Genomic DNA, 19,263 nt, shown 5'->3' with positions numbered 1-19,263 from the left:
TGTGTGTGTGTGTGTGTGTGTGTGTGTGTGTGTGTGTGTGTGTGTGTGTGTGTGTGTGTGTCTCCTGTGGGTCTCTCTCCAGTGAGCTATCATCAGTACTTTACAGGGCTCATATTTTCTGGCTTAGACCTGAAAATCCCCCAGAGATTTATCAAAGCTGCTGTGAAGAGTCAAATACAACACACACACACACACACTCACACACTCACAACACACTCACACAACACACACACACACTCACAACACACACAACACACACACACTCACTCACAACTCACTCACACACATTCACAACACACACACACACACACACACACACTCACTCACAACTCACTCACACACACTCACACACACACACACACACACACACACACACACACACACACACTCAAGCAGAGAGTTTTTCTTTTTTGGGTGAGGCTCGTCACTTCTTCCCGAGACAAAAATGCTGTGTATCCACTGCAGAGGACTGTGTGTGTATGTGTGTGTGTGTGTGTGTGTGTGTGTGTGTGTGTGTGTGTGTGTGTGTGTGTGTGTGTGTGTGTGTGTGTGTGTGTGTGTGTGTGTGTGTGTGTGTGTGTGTGTGTGTGTGTGTGTGTGTATCTAGTGCAGAGGACTGTGTGTGCTTGTGGTTCCTCATTTCAATATTCCTCACAGGAAATGGCTTTATCTTCTTTAGAAAGTAGTAAAGTTAGCTCAGAGGAAGATAGTGACAGCTCTGCCATTTATTCGCTCTCTCTCTCTCTCTCTTTCTCTCTATTTCTCTCTCTCTCTGTTTCTCTCTCTCTCTCGCTCTCTCTCTTTCTCTCTCTGTCAATCTCTCTCTGTCTCTCTCTCTCTATCTCTCTCTTTCTTTCTCTCTCTCTCTGTCTCTCTCTCTCTCTGTCTCTCTCTGTCTCTCTCTCTCTGTCTCTCTCTCTCTATCTCTCTCTTTCTTTCTCTCTCTCTCTGTCTCTCTCTCTCTCTGTCTCTCTCTCTCTGTCTCTCTCTTTCTCTCTCTCTTTCTCTCTATTTCTCTCTATTTTTCTCTCTCTCCTCTCTCTCTCTTTCTCTCTCTCTCTCTATTTCTCTCTCTCTCGCTCTGTCTGTCTGTATCTGTTTCTCTCTCTCTCCTTACAACATGCATCACACCACATGGGCTTCTGTCTCTAAAATGGAGGATGTATTTTAGCGGCTGGTATTTAAAATGGCATTGATTACAATCTCTTCCTTCTCTCTGTCTCTATTCTTCCTTCGCTTTCTGTTCATCCTTCTCCTCCCTTCTCTCTCTTTTCATACCCTTAGTTTTGGTATCATTCTACAATGATTAGATTCAGATATTAACTATTTATTATATTCTTCCCCGCTCCCTATCTTCCTCCATCTTCCTCCATCTCCGTCGCTCTCTCTCCATCTCCCTCTCTCTCTCCATCTCTCCCTAACTCTCCTTCTCCATCTCTCCCTCTCTCGCTCTCTCTCTCCCTCTCTCTCCCTCTCTCTCTCTCGCTCCCTCTCCCCCTCTCTCCCTCTCCCTCTCTCCCTCTCCCTCTCTCTCTCCATCTCTCCCTCCCTGTCCCTCTCTCCCTCTCCCTCTCTCTCTCCATCTCTCCCTCCCTCTCTCTCTCTCCCTCCCACCCCCTTCTCCCTCTCCATCTCTCTCTCTCTCTCTCCCTCTCTCTCTCTCTCTCTCTCTCTCTCTCTCTCTCTCTCCCCCATCTCTCCCTCCCTCTCCCTCTCCCTCTCCCTTTCCCTCTCCATCTCTCCCTCCCTCTCATCTCTCCCTCTCACACCCTCCATCTTCATCTTCCTCTCCATCTCCCTCCTCCCATCTCTCCCCCTCCCATCTCTCGCTCCAGTTTTCCCATACCGTAAGGGTGGTCCTCCCCCTCTCCCTCCCCGTATGTCCAAGCCTATCATCTCTGTGAGGGCTCAGAGTAGTACAGAGTCTACCCAGGATACCTACTTCCAGAACACAGGCCAGCCTGCCCTGGGACGACCCAGACAACACCATAGCCACTCTGTCGACCTTGGAATCACTGATGGTAGGTCAACTAAGTCTAAATGCACCTTTTGCATAAATTCATAACATTTTGAATGAGTGAGATTTGGAGGAGTGAGATTTGGAGGAGTGAGATTTGGATGAGTGAGATTTGGAGGAGTGAGATTTGAATGAGTGAGATTTGGATGAGTGAGATTTGGATGAGTGAGATTTGGAGGAGTAAGATTTGAATGTGTGAGATTTGGATGAGTGAGATTTGGATGAGTGAGATTTGGATGAGTGAGACTTTGATGAGTGAGATTTGGATGAGTGAATGGGTAAACTTGTGGATGATTGAGGCCTCCCGAGTGGCGCAGTAGTCTAAGACACTGCATCGCAGTGCTAGCTGTGCCACGAGAGATTCTGGGTTCGAGTCCAGGCTCTGTCGCCGCCGGCCGCAACCAGGAGGCCCAATTGGCCCAGCGTCGTCCGGGTTAGGGGAGGGTTTGGCCAGCAGGGATGTCCTTGTCTCATCGCGCTCTAGCGACTCCAAGGCGGGCCGGGCGCAGTGCACGCTGACACGGTCGCCAGGTGCACGGTGTTTTCCTCCGACACATTGGTGCGGCTGGTTTCCGGGTTAAGCGGGTGTTGTGTCAAGAAGCAGTGCGGCTTGGTTGTGTCGTGTTTCAGAGGACGCGCGGCTCTCGACCTTTGCCTCTCCAGAGTCCGTACGGGAGTTGCAGCGATGGGACAAGACTGTAACTACCAATACCACAAAATTGGTAAGAAAAAGGGGTAAAAAATTCAATATATATATAAATACGCTCTACTGTTCAAAAGTTTGAGGTCACTTAGAAATGTCCTTGTATTTGAAAGAAAAGCTAAATAAAATGTCCATTAAAATAACATCAAATTGATCAGAAATACAGTGTAGACATGGTTAATGTTGTAAATGACTATTGTAGCTGGAAACGGCAGATTTTTAATGGAATATCTACATAGGCGTACAGAGGCCCATTATCAGCAACCATCACTCCTGTGTTCCAATGGCACGTTGTGTTAGCTAATCCAAGTTTATCATTTTAAAAGACTAATTGATCATTAGAAAACCCTTTTGCAATTATGTTAGCACAGCTGAAAACTGTTGTTCTGATTAAAGAAGCAATAAAACTGTTCTTCTTTAGACTAGTTCAGTATCTGGAGCATCAGCATTTGTGGGTTCGATTACAGGCTCAAAATGGCCAGAAACAAAGACCTTTCTTCTGAAACTCGCCAGTCTATTCTTGTTCTGAGAAATGAAGGCTATTCCATGTGAGAAATTGCCAAGAAACTGAAGATCTCGTACAACGCTGTATACTACTCCCTTCACAGAACAGCACAAACTGTCTCTAACCAGAATAGAAAGAGGAGTGGGAGGCCCCGGTGCACAACAGAGCAAGAGGACAAGTACATTAGAGTGTCTAGTTTGAGAAACAGGCGCCTCACAAGTCTTCAACTGGCAGCTTCATTAAATAGTACCCGCAAAACACCAGTCTCAACGTCAACAGTGAAGAGGCGACTCCGGGATGCTGGCCTTCTAGGCAGAGTTCCTCTGTCCAGTGTCTGTGTTCTTTTGCACATCTTAATCTTTTATTTTTATTGGCCAGTCTGAGATATGGCTTTTTCTATTGCAACTCTGCCTGTGTGTCTGGTCAGACCTCCAGGGGATCCAATCCAACTACATCATGTATCTCCTGTCTGTCTCTGTAGTTGTGGTGTCTGGTCAGCCCTCCAGGGGATCCAATCCAACTACATCATGTATCTCCTGTCTGTCTCTGTAGTTGTGGTGTCTGGTCAGCCCTCCAGGGGATCCAATCCAACTACATCATGTATCTCCTGTCTGTCTCTGTAGTTGTGGTGTCTGGTCAGCCCTCCAGGGGATCCAATCCAACTACATCATGTATCTCCTGTCTGTCTCTGTAGTTGTGGTGTCTGGTCAGCCCTCCAGGGGATCCAATCCAACTACATCATGTATCTCCTGTCTGTCTCTGTAGTTGTGGTGTCTGGTCAGCCCTCCAGGGGATCCAATCCAACTACATCATGTATCTCCTGTCTGTCTCTGTAGTTGTGGTGTCTGGTCAGACCTCCAGGGGATCCAATCCAACTACATCATGTATCTCCTGTCTGTCTCTGTAGTTGTGGTGTCTGGTCAGACCTCCAGGGGATCCAATCCAACTACATCATGTATCTCCTGTCTGTCTCTGTAGTTGTGGTGTCTGGTCAGACCTCCAGGGGATCCAATCCAACTACATCATGTATCTCCTGTCTGTCTCTGTAGTTGTGGTGTCTGGTCAGACCTCCAGGGGATCCAATCCAACTACATCATGTATCTCCTGTCTGTCTCTGTAGTTGTGGTCTCTGGTCAGCCCTCCAGGGGATCCAATCCAACTACATCATGTATCTCCTGTCTGTCTCTGTAGTTGTGGTCTCTGGTCAGCCCTCCAGAGAAGGAGGTTACTACACAGGATCAGGACAAGGCCGCTCCCGCCAGCACTCCAACTCAGCCGAGAGTCTGGACGGGGTCCTCCGGGGTGGCCGGGAGCTGATGCCCTATGGAGGAGGAGGACAGGGACCCATCAGAGTCAAACACAGCGGCTCCGCGGATAGTCTCCTGGAGGGGCCCAGGGGAAGGGAGAGGGGAGAGAGGGATGTGAGGCGGGCAGGGGGGAGTCTGTGGAAGTCTGCCTCCCTCCCACAGAACAGTATGGTGCTGAGTAAGATGGGAGGAGGAGGAGGAGGAGGAAGAGGAGGAGGAGGAAGGAATTCGAGGCCTTCTATCGCTGTACAGGTAAACGTGTTGAGGAGGGCTTTTTTACGTGTCATGTTTTTATAGAGATGTAATTCATTCCCATGTTTCTGTTTGTTTATTTCAGTGTGTCCTAAAGCAGGTACATTTAATACATTTGTTTTAAGTGTAAATAAAATGTGTTTGAATGAAATCTGACCTTTGACCCTGTGTGTGTGTGTCAGGTGGACAGCTCGGGGACCCTGTCAGACTCGGACGCGGAGAGCAAGGCTCTGAGAGAGGTTCACTCTATAGGAGTGCAGGTGGAGGAGGACAAGAGGTACTGTTATAACACTCAATACTGTTATAAGACCACTTATAACACTTACATGAACAGTTCTGAACTATATAGGGCTGCAGGTGGAGGAGGACAAGAGGTACTGTTATTATCGCAGCTCACTCCACTGTAAGGAGAAATATTGTTTTTTCACACCCAGTCTAAGAGAGGAGTTGTCTTCTTCCTCACTGCCTTCATCTCTACTCTCTCTCTCTCTCTCCCTCTCTCTCTGTCTCTCTCTCTGTCTCCGTCTCTCTCGCTCTCTCTCTGTCTCTCTTGTTCTCTCTCTCTCTTGTTCTCTCTCTCTCTCTGTCTCTCTCTCTCTATCTCTGTCTCTCTCTCTCTCTCTGTCTCCGTCTCTCTCGCTCGCTCTCTCTCTGTCTCTCTCTGTCTCTCTCGTTCTCTCTCTCTCTCCATCTCTCTGTCTTTCTCTCTCTCTCTTCTCTCTCTCTCTCTCTCTCTCCGTCTCTGTCTTTCTCTCTCTCTCTCTCTCTCTCTCTCTCTCTCTCTCTCCGTCTCTGTCTTTCTCTCTCTCTCTCTCTCTCTCTCTCTCTCTCTCTCTCTCTCTCTCTCTCTCTCCCCATCTCTGTCTCGCTCTCTTCCTTTCTGTCTCTTTCTGTCTCTGTCCCCGGGTGTCACACTCTCACCCTTTTCCGGGTGTATACACAGTAGTCATGGTTACACCCAGTTATTATCGAAGTTGAATCTGACAAAGGAAAAAATTCCCTCAATCTCATCTCAACCCTCCTTCCCCTCCTTCCCCTCCTTCCCCTCCTCTCCTCCTTCCCCTCCTTCCCCTCCTTCCCCTCCTTCCGCTCCTTCCCCTCCTTCCCCTCCTCTCCTCCCAGGCGTGCTCGGTTCAAGCGCTCCAACAGCGTGACGGCCGGCGTCCAGGCAGACCTGGATCCAGAGGGGGGTTACCCAGGCCTCACCATCGCTGTTCCTACCCAGGATAAGAGCCTCCAGTTCCCAGGCCTCACCATCGCTGTTCCTACCCAGGATAAGAGCCCCCAGTTCGGCTGCTCCTTCCAGAGACACTCCTCAGAGCCAGGGTCAGCCGACCAGTATGCAGAGTACCATCGCACGGTCAGTAGTTGGGTTAGTTAGGTAGGTAGGTAGGTAGGTAGGTAGGTAGGTAGGTAGGTAGGTAGGTAGGTAGGTAGGTAGGTAGGTAGGTAGGTAGGTAGGTGGGTAGGTGGGTGGGTGGGTGGGTTAGGTGGGTAGGTGGGTGGGTGGGTGGGTTAGTAGGTAGGTGGGTGGGTGGGTGGGTAGGTAGGTAGGTAGGTAGGTAGGTAGGTAGGTAGGTAGGTAGGTAGGTAGGTAGGTAGGTAGGTAGGTAGGTAGGTAGGTAGGTAGGTAGGTAGGTAGGTAGGTAGGTAGGTAGGTAGGTAGGTAGGTAGGTAGGTAGGTAGGTAGGTAGGTAGGTAAGTAAGTGAGCTAGTTGGTTGGTTGGTTGGTTAGCAGTTAGTTAGTAAGTTAGTTGGATAGCAGTTGGTTAGTTAGTTGGTTAGTTAGTTGGTTAGTTAGTTAGTTAGTTGGTTAGTGTATTAGCAGGTATTTATTTCGTTAGTTAGCAGTCAGTGAGTGAGTTAATTAATTAGTTAGTTAGTTAGTTAGTTAGTTAGTTAGTTAGTTAGTTAGTTAGTTAGTTAGTTAGTTAGTTAGTTAGTTAGTTAGTTTATTAGCAGGTATTTATTGATTTATTTAGTTAGTTAGTTAGTTAGTTAGTTAGTTAGTTAGTTAGTTAGTTAGCATTTCGTTGGTTAGTTAGCTAGCTATCAGTTAGGTAGATAGTTTGTTTGTTTGTTTGTTAGTAGCAGTTAGTAGTAGTTAGCATCTCTAGCTCCTGCGTGAGAATAATATGCAACGCCAGTTTGGCTGCTTTATGTTGATTCTTTTTAATACATCATTAAAGGACTTATCTACTTCCTGTCTTCTTTATCCCCATTGGGACTTCATTACATCATTAAAGGACTTATCTACTTCCTGTCTTCTTTATCCCCATTGGGACTTCATTACATCATTAAAGGACTTATCTACTTCCTGTCCTCTTCATCCCCATTGAAACTTCAGTACATCATTAAAGGACTTATCTACTTCCTGTATCTACTTCCTGTCCTCTTCATCCCCATTGGGACTTCAGTACATCATTAAAGGATTTATCTACTTCCTGTCCTCTTCATCCCCAATGGGACTTAATTACATCATTAAATGGCTTATCTACAATTGAAGTCAGAAGATTACATACACCTTAGCCAAATACATTTAAACTCAGTTTTTCACAATTCCTGACATTTAATCCTAGTAAAAATTCCCTGTCTTAGGTCAGTTAGGATTACCACTTTATTTTAAGAATGTGAAAAGTCAGAATAATAGTAGAGAGAATTATTTATTTCAGCTTTTATTTCTTTCATCACATTCCCAGTGGGTCAGAAGTTTACATACACTCAATTAGTATTTGGTAGCATTGTCTTTAAATTGTTTAACTTGGGTCAAACGTTTCAGGTAGCCTTCCACAAGTTTCTCACAATAAATTGGGTGAATTTTGGCCCATTCCTCCTGACAGAGCTGGCGTAACTGAGTCAGGTTTGTAGGCCTCCTTGCTCGCACACACTATTTCAGTTCTGCCCACACATTTTCTATAGGATTGAGGTCAGGGCTTAGTGATGGCCACTCCAATACCTTTACTTTGTCGTCCTTAAGCCATTTTGCCACAACTTTGGAAGTATGCTTGGGGTCAAGCTTCAACTTCCTGACTGATGTCTTGAGATGTTGCTTCAATATATCCACATAATTTTCATTCCTCATGATGCCATCTATTTTGTGTAGTGCACCAGTCCCTCCTGCAGCAAAACACCCCCACAACATGATGCTGCCAACCCTGTGATTCACAGTTGGGATGTTGTTCTTCGGCTTGCAAGCCTCCCCCTTTTTCCTCCAAACATAACGATGGTCATTATAGCCAAACAATTATTTTTGTTTCATCAGACCAGAGGACATTTCTCAATAAAGTACAATCTTTGTCCCCATGTGCAGATGCAAACCGTAGTCTGGCTTTTCTATGGCTGTTTTGGAGCAGTGGCTTCTTCCTTGCTGAGCGGCCTTTCAGGTTATGTCGATATAGGACTCGTTTTGCTGTGGATATAGATACTTTTGTACCTGTTTCCTCCAGCATCTTCACAAGGTCCTTTACTGTTGTTCTGGGATTGATCTGCACTTTCCGCACCAAAGTACGTTCATCTCTAGGAGACAGAACACGTCTCCTTCCTGAGCGGTATGACAGCTGCGTGGTCCCATGGTGTTTATACTTGCGTACTATTGTTTGTACAGATGAACGTGGTACCTTCAGGCGTTTGGAAATTGCTCCCAAGGATGAACCAGACTTGTGGAGGTTTACAATGTTTTTTCTGAGGTCTTGGCTGATTTCTTTTGATTTTCCCATGATGTCAAGCAAAGAGGCACTGAGTTTAAAGGTAGGCCTTGGAAATACATCCACAGGTACACCTCCAATTGACCAAAGAATTATGTCAATTAGCCTATCAGAAGCTTCTAACGCCATGACATCATTTGCTGGGGTTTTCCAAGCTGTTTAAAGGCACAGTCAACTTAGTGTATGTAAACTTCTGACCCACTGGAATTGTGATACAGTGAATTATAAGTTAAATAATCCGTCTGTAAACAATTGTTGGAAAAATTACTTGTGTCATGCACAAAGTAGATGTCCTAACCGACTTGCCAAAACTATAGTTTGTTAACCTCTATGGGCTAGGTGGGACGCTAGCGTGCCACCCGTGGTGCACTCCATCAACAGCAGGTGCATTTCAAGAGCGGCAAATTTGAATCCAAATAAATGTCAAAATTCTAATTTTTCAAAAATACAACTATTTTACACCATTTGAAAGATAAACATCTCCTTAATCTAACCACGTTTTACGATTTCAAAAAGGTTTTACGGCGAAAGCATAAATTTAGAGTATGTTAGGACAGTACATTTACAAGAGTTGTGTGTAATGTTTTGTCAAGTCAAAGACAGGGTCACCAAAACCATAAAACCAGCTAAAATGATGCACTAACCTTTTACAATCTCCATCAGATGACACTCCTAGGACATTATGTTAGACAATGCATGCATTTTTAGTTCTATCAAGTTCATATTTATATCCAAAAACAGCGTTTTACTATGGCATTGATGTTGAGGAAATCGTTTCCCTCCAATAACCGGCAGTCAAGTCAGCGTCACAAATTAAATAATTAAAATTAGAAAACATTGGTAAAATATTATATTGTAATTTAAAGAATTATAGATTTACATCTCTTGAACGCAATCAACTTGCCAGATTTAAAAATAACCTTACTGGGAAATCACACTTTGCAATAATCTGAGCACTGCGCCCAGAAAAATACGCGTTGCGATACAGACTAGACGTCATGTTGGGGAGATCTAAAATCGAAAATACTATGTAAATAATCCATTACCTTTGATTCTCTTCATCAGATGTCACTTCCAGGTATCACAGGTCCATAACGAATGTAGTTTTGTTCAAAAAAGCTCATCATTTATGTCCAAAAATCTCCGTCTCGTTAGCACATGATCTAAGCCAGCCGGACTTCTCGTCATGAACGAGGGGAAAAAATATATTTCCGTTCGTTCAAACATGTCAAACGTTGTATAGCATAAATCATTAGGGCCTTTTTTAACCAGAACATGAATAATATTCAAGGTGGACGAATGCATACTCTTTTATAACGTATTGGAACGAGGGTACCCAACATGAACTTGCGCGCCAGGTGTCTAATGGGACATCATCGTTCCATGGCTCTTGTTCGGTCAGATCTCCCTCCAGAAGACTCAAAACACTTTGTAAAGGCTGGTGACATCTAGTGGAAGCAATAGGAAGTGCCAAAATATTCCTCAGCCCCTGTGTTTTTCAATGGGATAGGTTTAAAGTCAATACAACACATCAGGTATCCACTTCCTGTCAGAAAATGTCTCAGGGTTTTGCCTGCCAAATGAGTTCTGTTATACTCACAGACACCATTCAAACAGTTTTAGAAACTTTAGGGTGTTTTCTATCCATATATAATAAGTATATGCATATTCTAGTTACTGGGTAGGATTAGTAACCAGATTAAATCGGGTACATTTTTTTTATCCAGACGTGCAAATGCTGCCCCCTAGCCCTAACAGGTTAACAAGAAATTTGTGGAGGTGTTAAAAAACATTTTTTTTTTAAATGTAACAACTCCAACCTAAGTGTATGTAAATTCCGACTTCAACTGTACTTCCTGTCCGCTTCATCCCCATTGGGACTTCAGTACATAATGAGCTCTCCCCCACTTCTTCCTATTAAACAACAGAAAGTTACAATCTTCACTTTAAAGTTTCCGCTCCAGATAGGTAACTTGACCTCAACCCTTTTATCCTTTGGGGAGCATAAAGTCAAACAAACAAACTTCCTCGATCAGGTTCTGTGTTGAGTTGTTTAATGTTGAGCTAAGCCTTTAGCATTTAGCTTTACCATTAGCATAACTGTCGTTTCTACTGTTTCTCTAGGTTCACACCCAGGGCCAGTGGGCCTACAGAGAGGACTACGTCCAGGATGGTTACGCTTCGGACCACCACTCCCACCAGATCCCCCTCCTGCCCCCGCGGGCCCACTCCCCCCTGCCCCTCGCAGCGGACCGTGGAGGCTGGACAGGTACACCCCAGCCCTCACTGGAAGGGGGCCCCCGTAGTCTACCTGACTCTGGTCGCGCCTCGCCCTGTCTGAGAGATGGAGAGTTTTTCCTACGCCTCCTTCAGATGGAGGTGGAGAGGATGGAGGGATGGTGTCAGAACATGGAGAGAGAGGCGGAGGAGAACGAGCTGCCGGAGGAGGGTGAGGAAAGGGGAAGGATGGGAGGGGGGGGAATGTTGGATGAGGGGTGGGGATTGTCAGAAAGAGGACTAAGTTATAGGAAAGACGGACTGGTTTGAGCCTCAGCTCACAAATTAAACACGTTTTACTTTCTACTTCCTGTGTACTGACTCCCCCTCTTCCTGCATCCTGTTTCCTGTGTGTTTCCTGTCCAGTTCTGGAGCTGATCCGTAACGCGGTGGGCAGTGCCCAGATGCTCATGTCTCAGAAGGTGCAGCAGTTCTTCCGTCTGTGCCAGCAAAGCGTGGTGGGTGTGTGTGTGTGTGTGTGTGTGTGTGTGTGTGTGTGTGTGTGTGTGTGTGTGTGTGTGTGTGTGTGTGTATGTGTGTATGTGTGTGTTTTTGGTTTTACTATCCTTGTTGTGACCAGATGTTCTCACATGGGGGAAAAAAACTCAATCAAGTGGGGACATTTCGCCGGTCCTCACAAGGAAAAAGCCTATTTTAGGCTTAGGGGTTAGGTTTAGGTTTAGGGTTAGGGGTTATGATTAGGGAGTGTCTGTGTTCTCTCTCTGTCTACCTATGAAGAACTCTGAGCCCTAACTATGGCCATTTATTCTACAGTTTATTCACAGTTTTCTCCTGACTGGTTCTCATGATTCCCACCCTACTTATTATTTTTTTTTATCCTTCCCTCCCCCCCTCACCCCTCCAGGACCCCTCAGCGTACCCACAGCCCACTTCTCAGGACCTGTCCGGGCTCTGGGACCTGCTCCAACTCAACATGGAAGACGTCAGGGTCAAGTTCCAGCACCTCCAGAGGCTCAAGGACTCCGGCTGGAGGCTTCCCCCAGACAAGAAGGTGAGAGCTGGGGTCGGGTTTGACCCTGCTGCGTCCTGATCCTGGGTCATTCCCCAGAGTGTCAAGATGGCGGTGTGTCAGAGAGTGGCACAGATGGTGCTGCTGCCCCCGCAAGCAAGCCCTGGCTGTGAAACTGCACAACGTCATGAGAAATTGAGGAGAGAGGCTTTGAGCCGAAATGGCATTGAAATGGCATTGAGCTCTAAAGCTTTGTGTTAGTTCTGAATGGCAAAAGGAACTGAGCTTGTTTGAGCTAAAATGACAGTGCTGCTTCCAAGCTTTATGGCAATACTTCTGATATACAGCGCATTCAGAAAGTTTTCAGACCCCTTGACTTTTTCCACATTTTGTTACGTTACAGCCTTATTATAAAATAGATTACATTTATTTTTTTTCCCCCTCAAATCTACACATTAACCCCATAATGATAAAGTAAAAACAGGTTTTTAGAATGTTTTGCAAATGTAAAAAATAATAGTCAAGGGATCTGTATACTTACCGAATGCACTGTATTGTTTATGGCAGTACTTCTGATGTATTGTTTATGGCAGTACTTCTGATATATTGTTTATGGCAGTACTTCTGATGTATTGTTTATGGCAGTACTTCTGATGTATTGTTTATGGCAGTACTTCTGATGTATTGTTTATGGCAGTACTTCTGATGTATTGTTTATGGCAGTACTTCTGATGTATTGTTTATGGCAGTACTTCTGATATATTGTTTATGGCAGTACTTCTGATGTATTGTTTATGGCAGTACTTCTGATGTATTGTTTATGGCAGTACTTCTGATGTATTGTTTATGGCAGTACTTCTGATGTATTGTTTATGGCAGTACTTCTGATATATTGTTTTATGAGAGACAGGAAGTTATAAACTCCCAGTAGCAACAATGAACTATTGACAAGCTCCTCCTCTGTTTATCCGCAGACTAATCCATACTGGTGTCTTTAATTGGTCTGAATATTTTGCTCTATGTATTTTCCCTTTGTATTGTTTAATGGTTTTTACATCACATTATCTGTCTGTCCACCCCTACAATCTTCTATTTGTCCTTAATCCTCTCATTTTCTCTCTCAACCCTTCCCCTCATCCCCCTCTTCCCCTCATCCCCCTCTTCCCCTCATCCCCCCTTCCCCTCATCCACGTCTTCCCCTCATCTCCCATCCCCTCATCCCCCCTCCCCTCCCCTCATCCTCCCCCTCCCCTCTCCTCATCCCCAATCCCCTCATCCCCCCTCCCCTCATCCCCCCTTCCCCTCATCCCCCTTCCCCTCATCCCCCTCCACCCCTCATCCCCCTTCCCCTCATCCCCCCTTCCCCTCATCCCCCTTCCCCTCATCCCCCTCCACCCCTCATCCCCCTTCCCCTCATCCCCCCTCCCCTCATCTCCCCTCCCCTCATCCCCCCTCCCCTCATCCCCCCTTCCCCTCATCTCCCTCCACCCCTCATCTCCCCTCCCCTCCCCTCATCCCCCCTCCCCTCATCCCCCCTTCCCCTCATCTCCCTCCACCCCTCATCCCCCTCCCCTCATCCCCCCTCCCCTCATCCCCCCTCCCCTCATCTCCCTCCACCCCTCATCTCCCTCCACCCCTCATCCCCCTTCCCCTCATCCCCCTCCACCCCTCATCCCCCTTCCCCTCATCCCCCCTCCCCTCATCCCCCCTTCCCCTCATCTCCCTCCACCCCTCATCCCCCTTCCCCTCATCCCCCCTCCCCTCATCCCCCCTTCCCCTCATCCCCCTCCACCCCTCATCCCCCTCCACCCCTCATCCCCCTCCACCCCTCATCCCCCTTCCCCTCATCCCCATCCCCTCATCCCCCCTCCCCTCATCCCCCCTTCCCCTCATCCCTCTTCCCCTCATCCCCCCCTCCCTTCTCCTCATCCCCAATCCCCTCATCCCCCTTCCCCTCATCCACGTCTTCCCCTCATCTCCCCTCCCCTCATCCCCCTTCCCCTCATCCCCCTCCACCCCTCATCCCCCTCCACCCCTCATCCCCCTTCCCCTCATCCCCTCATCCCCCTTCCCCTCATCCCCCTCCACCCCTCATCCCCCTCCACCCCTCATCCCCCTTCCCCTCATCCCCTCATCCCCCCTCCCCTCATCCCCTCATCCCCCTTCCCCTCATCCCCCTCCACCCCTCATCCCCCTTCCCCTCATCCCCCTTCCCCTCATCCCCCCTCCCCTCATCCCCCCTTCCCCTCATCCCCCCTCCCCTCATCCCCCTTCCCTCCACTCCCCCATCCCCTCATCCCCCTTCCCTCCACTCCCCCATCCCCTCATCCCCCTCCACCCCTCATCCCCCTTCCCCTCATCCCCATCCCCTCATCCCCCCTCCCCTCATCCCCCCTTCCCCTCATCCCTCTTCCCCTCATCCCCCTCTCCCTTCTCCTCATCCCCAATCCCCTCATCCCCCTTCCCCTCATCCACGTCTTCCCCTCATCTCCCCTCCCCTCATCCCCCCTTCCCCCCTTCCCCTCATCCCCCTTCCCCTCATCCCCCTCCACCCCTCATCCCCCTCCACCCCTTCATCCCCCTTCCCCTCATCCCCTCATCCCCCTTCCCCTCATCCCCCCTCATCCCCTCATCCCCCTTCCCCTCATCCCCCTCCACCCCTCATCCCCCTTCCCCTCATCCCCCTTCCCCTCATCTCCCCTCCCCTCATCTCCCCTCCCCTCATCCCTCCCTTCCCTCCACTCCCCCATCCCCCTCCACCCCTCATCCCCCTTCCCCTCATCCCCCTCCACCCCTCATCCCCCTTCCCCTCATCCCTCCCTTCCCCACATCCCCCTCAGGACGACAAGAAGCTTCCTCCCCCACTACCAAAGAAGCCAGCAGGGGGAGTGAGCGGCAGTCTCCGTGCCGACAGCGTCAGCGACCCCTCAGTGGAACGAGGGGTAGGAGGAGGCGTAGGGGTGCTGGTGATGGCCCGTAGCGGGGGTGTGGGACGGGCCGTGCCTGTCCGGGAGAAGTCCTTAGACCTGGGGGACAGACAGAGGACTGAAGCACGCAGGAGACTGCTCCAGACCAAGAGGTCAGCTTCCTTCAGACAGAACTCTGCCACGGAGAGCGCGGACAGCATCGAGATTTACATCCCAGAGGCTCAGACCCGGCTCTGAACACGGAGATACAGCCCTTTTATCCCAGTGAACAGAACCGACTCGGACCCGGCTCTGAACACGGAGATACAGCCCTTTATCCCAGTGAACAGAACCGACTCGGACCCGGCTCTGAACACGGAGATACAGCCCTTTTATCCCAGTGAACAGAACCGACTCGGACCCGGCTCTGAACACGGGAACCGTCTAAACGTAGAGATAAAACCTATTTTCTGAGGATCCTAAATCAACGAAAAATCTCCCAAGTTCCATACAATGAACCCACCTCAATGACGATAAGAGGCCATACTGACTTTCTCAAGCCTTCACTGCTGGGATGCTGGGTCCCATCATCATGCTGTTCCAGGACAAGGCAAGACAGAAGGGCTGAGCAAGTGGTGGCCATTTGTTGCCCTGGAACTTTGAATCCCCAATAAACAAACAGAACAATCTGGAGCCAGAATGGTGGCGACAGGATCACATTTAGTCGGAGAGAGATGTAGAGCTGTAAAGTAGAAAGAAGTATCACTGTTGTTTATATACAGTGACCGAAAGGGTGTAGTCATGCAATAGTAGCATGTCTGTGCATGCCTGTCCACCTATAGCGTAGCCTAGCCAAGCCTGGAATAGCCTAGCCTATCTTAGCCTCTTAGCCCATCTTAGCCTATCTTAGCCTCTTAGCCCATCTTAGCCTCTTAGCCCATCTTAGCCTCTTAGCCCATCTTAGCCTCTTAGCCCATCTTAGCCCATCTTAGCCTCTTAGCCCATCTTAGCCCATCTTAGCCTCTTAGCCCATCTTAGCCCATCTTAGCCTATCTTAGCCTCTTAGCTCATCTTAGCCTCTTAGCCCATCTTAGCCTCTTAGCCCATCTTAGCCTCTTAGCCCATCTTAGCCTCTTAGCCCATCTTAGCCTCTTACCCATCTTAGCCTGTTAGCCCATCTTAGCCTCTTAGCCCATCTTAGCCCATCTTAGCCTCTTAGCCTATCTTAGCCTCTTAGCCCATCTTAGCCTATCTTAGCCCATCTTAGCCCATCTTAGCCCATCTTAGCCTCTTAGCCCATCTTAGCCTCTTAGCCCATCTTAGCCTATCTTAGCATCTTAGCCCATCTTAGCCTCTTACCCATCTTAGCCTCTTAGCCCATCTTAGCCCATCTTAGCCTCTTAGCCTATCTTAGCCTCTTAGCCCATCTTAGCCTCTTACCCATCTTAGCCTGTTAGCCCATCTTAGCCTCTTAGCCCATCTTAGCCCATCTTAGCCTCTTAGCCTATCTTAGCCTCTTAGCCCATCTTAGCCTATCTTAGCCCATCTTAGCCCATCTTAGCCCATCTTAGCCTCTTAGCCCATCTTAGCCTATCTTAGCCTCTTAGCCCAACGCCATTTAGTTCAACGCCATTTGGCTAGTTGGCTACATCCTCTGAAGACTGTGTTTAATACACACTCACTCAACATTCAACTATGGCTGTCATTTAACCTACATGCCTCCTACACAAGACTCAGTCAACACTCATTCTCCTAAGGTTTCACGACTCCTTTCTCTTGGCCCGAGCATCCATCAATCTACCAGCTGTCTGGGTAGCAGTGTACTGTTTGAAGGAGAGTTTGTATGTTTTTTTTTTTTTTTTGTACATCGTTTTGAACGATGCTATTCACCAGCTTTCTAGTGTGGCACGGTATACTTGACAGCCAGAGAACATCACAAACAAACAAAAAACTTTTGAAGCTGTTTTCTTTTTTTTAGATATTCCTTCTGAAGTGTAAAAGGTTTGGCAGTGGGTGCTAGGATTCCATTGCTGTTGTTGTTGTTGAGTTTTGCAGAATATTGAAATTTCACAACATGGGGATCCTTTTTCACTGTGAGACAATGGCACCCCCTGGTGGCCACAGGAGAATCACAGAATCACTTTGTCTGAGGAGAAAGGTGTGTGGGACTGGGGAATATCGGCCTCATAAAAACAGAGACTTATGTAGCAAAAAGGTCGATGTACTTTTTTTTTTTTTAGATATATTTATTCAATTTCCAACAAAAAATGCTTTTTCAAGATTGGATCGCCAAAGCAAAATGACAAAATGAATCCAAGAGCTGCCAAGGGCCCCAGACGATTTCTCTGCCTGTCAGCCTCCTCCTCCCTCTATGTAACTTCAGCCCAAGGTTCTCTTCAGGGGTGTCGAAGACCCATCCCTCCGGCTGAGAGAGGGATTAACTCTTTGCCCTCCTTTCTCTCTCTCTTCCTCTCCCCCCTCTCTCTCTCTCTCTCTCTCTCTCCTGTCTTCCTCTCTCTCCCTGTCTCTCAGAAGCCTTGTCATGTGTTGCCTATACAGTGAAATCCACTCTAATGTAACTAAAACCTTCCTCTCCAGAATCTTTTAAGACCTAATTCAATGTCCCTTCTCTTTTCCCCTCTAAAAAGAGGGTTGGAAACCAGGGACGGAAACAGAGAGAAGGCACAGTACCATACAGTAGGCTGGGTGGATGCTCTGTGGGTCACATGGTCTATCTGTCTCCAGGAACAAAGGAATTTTTGATGAGTTTTTTTGCCCTAGAAAATACTCAAGGGGCTCTGAAAACTGTGGATTTGAAAAAAAACATTAAAATTTAAGAGACAAAAAAAAGAAAAAAATATGATTTCCCTCCAAGCCGTGTGTTTGCACTTGCAATTATGGGTGACATTTTGTGATGAACAAGGGCTGCGTTTTGCAGTGTGTGTGTGTGTGTGTGTTGACTAGTGTTTTTGAGCGATATACTTGAAGCCCAATTGTGAGATGATTCTGTTAGCATGACCTGGCTTTTCTTTTCATATAATCAGAAAATGTAATGAGCTAAAAATGTAATATTTAATGCGAGATGTATATTTTAGTATGTTATTTACCTACATTTCTAGATTAGTAGAGATGTAAAGAAAATACACATAGAAAGATGTGGAATACAGTATTATAAACTATAGCATTGTGTAATATTACGGCTATTTGGCATTATACAGAAGTCTTTTTTTAAATGTGATTAATTAACATGGAGAAGTGGTATGGTCCAATTCACAGGGTATAACTGATTAATTAACATGTAGAAATGGTATGGTCCAATCACAGGGTATAACTGATTAATTAACATGTAGAAATGGTATGGTCCAATTCACAGGGTATAACTGATTAATTAACATGTAGAAATGGTATGGTCCAATTCACAGGGTATAACTGATTAAATAACGTGGAGAAGTGGTACGGTCCAATTCACAGGGTATAACTGATTAATTAACGTGTAGAAGTGGTATGGTCCAATTCACAGGGTATAAATGGTATGGCCCAATTCACAGGGTATAACTGATTAATTAACATGTAGAAATGGTATGGTCCAATTCACAGGGTATAACTGATTAAATAACGTGGAGAAGTGGTATGGTCCAATTCACAGGGTATAACTGATTAAATAACGTGGAGAAGTGGTACGGTCCAATTCACAGGGTATAACTGATTAATTAACATGTAGAAATGGTATGGTCCAATTCACAGGGTATAACTGATTAATTAACATGTAGAAGTGGTACGGTCCAAATCACAGGGTATAACTGATTAATTAACATGTAGAAGTGGTATGGTCCAATTCACAGGGTATAAATGGTATGGTCCAATTCACAGGGTATAACTGATTAATTAACATGTAGAAATGGTATGGTCCAATTCACAGGGTATAACTGATTAATTAACGTGTAGAACTGGTATGGTCCAATTCACAGGGTATAAATGGTATGGTCCAATTCACAGGGTATAACTGATTAATTAACATGTAGAAGTGGTATGGTCCAATTCACAGGGTATAACTGATTAATTAACATGTAGAAGTGGTATGGTCCAATTCACAGGGTATAACTGATTAATTAACATGTAGAAGTGGTATGGTCCAATTCACAGGGTATAAATGGTATTTGCTATTTAACAAATATGCTCTTTATATCAATAGTCCAACCCCTTTCTCTCTGTCTCTCTATCTCTCTCTCTGTCTGTCTGTCTGTCTGTCTCTCTCTCTCTCTCTCGGTCTCTCTCTCTCTCTCGGTCTCTCTATCTGTCTCTCTCTCTCTCTCTCTCTGTCTCTCTATCTGTCTCTCTCTCTCCCTCTCTCTCTCTGTATGTCTCTCTCTCTGTCTCTCTCACTATCTTGCTGTCTCTCTATCTCTCTCTCTTCCCAACTCCATGTGCCTAACCAGCTAGATGTGGGGTTTTTCCTGTAACGTACTAAAGGTTTATACACAAATATGTAAATACACTGAAAATATATATTATAGAACAGTATGTGGTTTATTTGAGTTAGGCAGAGGTCTATCTTCCCTTTGGATATCGCTGTAGTCCTTGCATGTTTTTTTAGGACGGCCAAATCTCTGTCTTTCTTTCCC

General features: G+C 46.7%; 1 protein-coding gene across 1 annotated transcript in view; it reads left to right on the top strand.

Moving 5' to 3' along the window:
- The window catches only part of LOC106593151 (disks large-associated protein 3), a 104,056-nt gene extending 85,922 nt beyond the window's left edge, over nucleotides 1-18,134 (top strand). Inside the window, exons 8-15 of the mRNA XM_082970280.1 lie at nucleotides 1,836-2,021; nucleotides 4,417-4,784; nucleotides 4,967-5,061; nucleotides 5,907-6,144; nucleotides 10,613-10,937; nucleotides 11,132-11,223; nucleotides 11,631-11,777; nucleotides 14,576-18,134. Coding sequence (XP_082826406.1) covers nucleotides 1,836-2,021; nucleotides 4,417-4,784; nucleotides 4,967-5,061; nucleotides 5,907-6,144; nucleotides 10,613-10,937; nucleotides 11,132-11,223; nucleotides 11,631-11,777; nucleotides 14,576-14,899 — 1,775 coding nt within the window. The 3' untranslated portion in view covers nucleotides 14,900-18,134. The remainder of the gene's footprint in view (nucleotides 1-1,835; nucleotides 2,022-4,416; nucleotides 4,785-4,966; nucleotides 5,062-5,906; nucleotides 6,145-10,612; nucleotides 10,938-11,131; nucleotides 11,224-11,630; nucleotides 11,778-14,575) is intronic.
- Nucleotides 18,135-19,263: the final 1,129 nt, after the last annotated feature.

Source organism: Salmo salar, chromosome 27 (assembly GCF_965601325.2).
Source record: "Salmo salar chromosome 27, fSalSal1, whole genome shotgun sequence".
In the NCBI taxonomy this organism is placed as follows: Eukaryota; Metazoa; Chordata; class Actinopteri; order Salmoniformes; family Salmonidae; genus Salmo; species Salmo salar.
The sequence above is the reverse complement of the archived record's forward strand: the minus strand, read 5'-3'. Positions and strand labels throughout refer to the sequence as shown.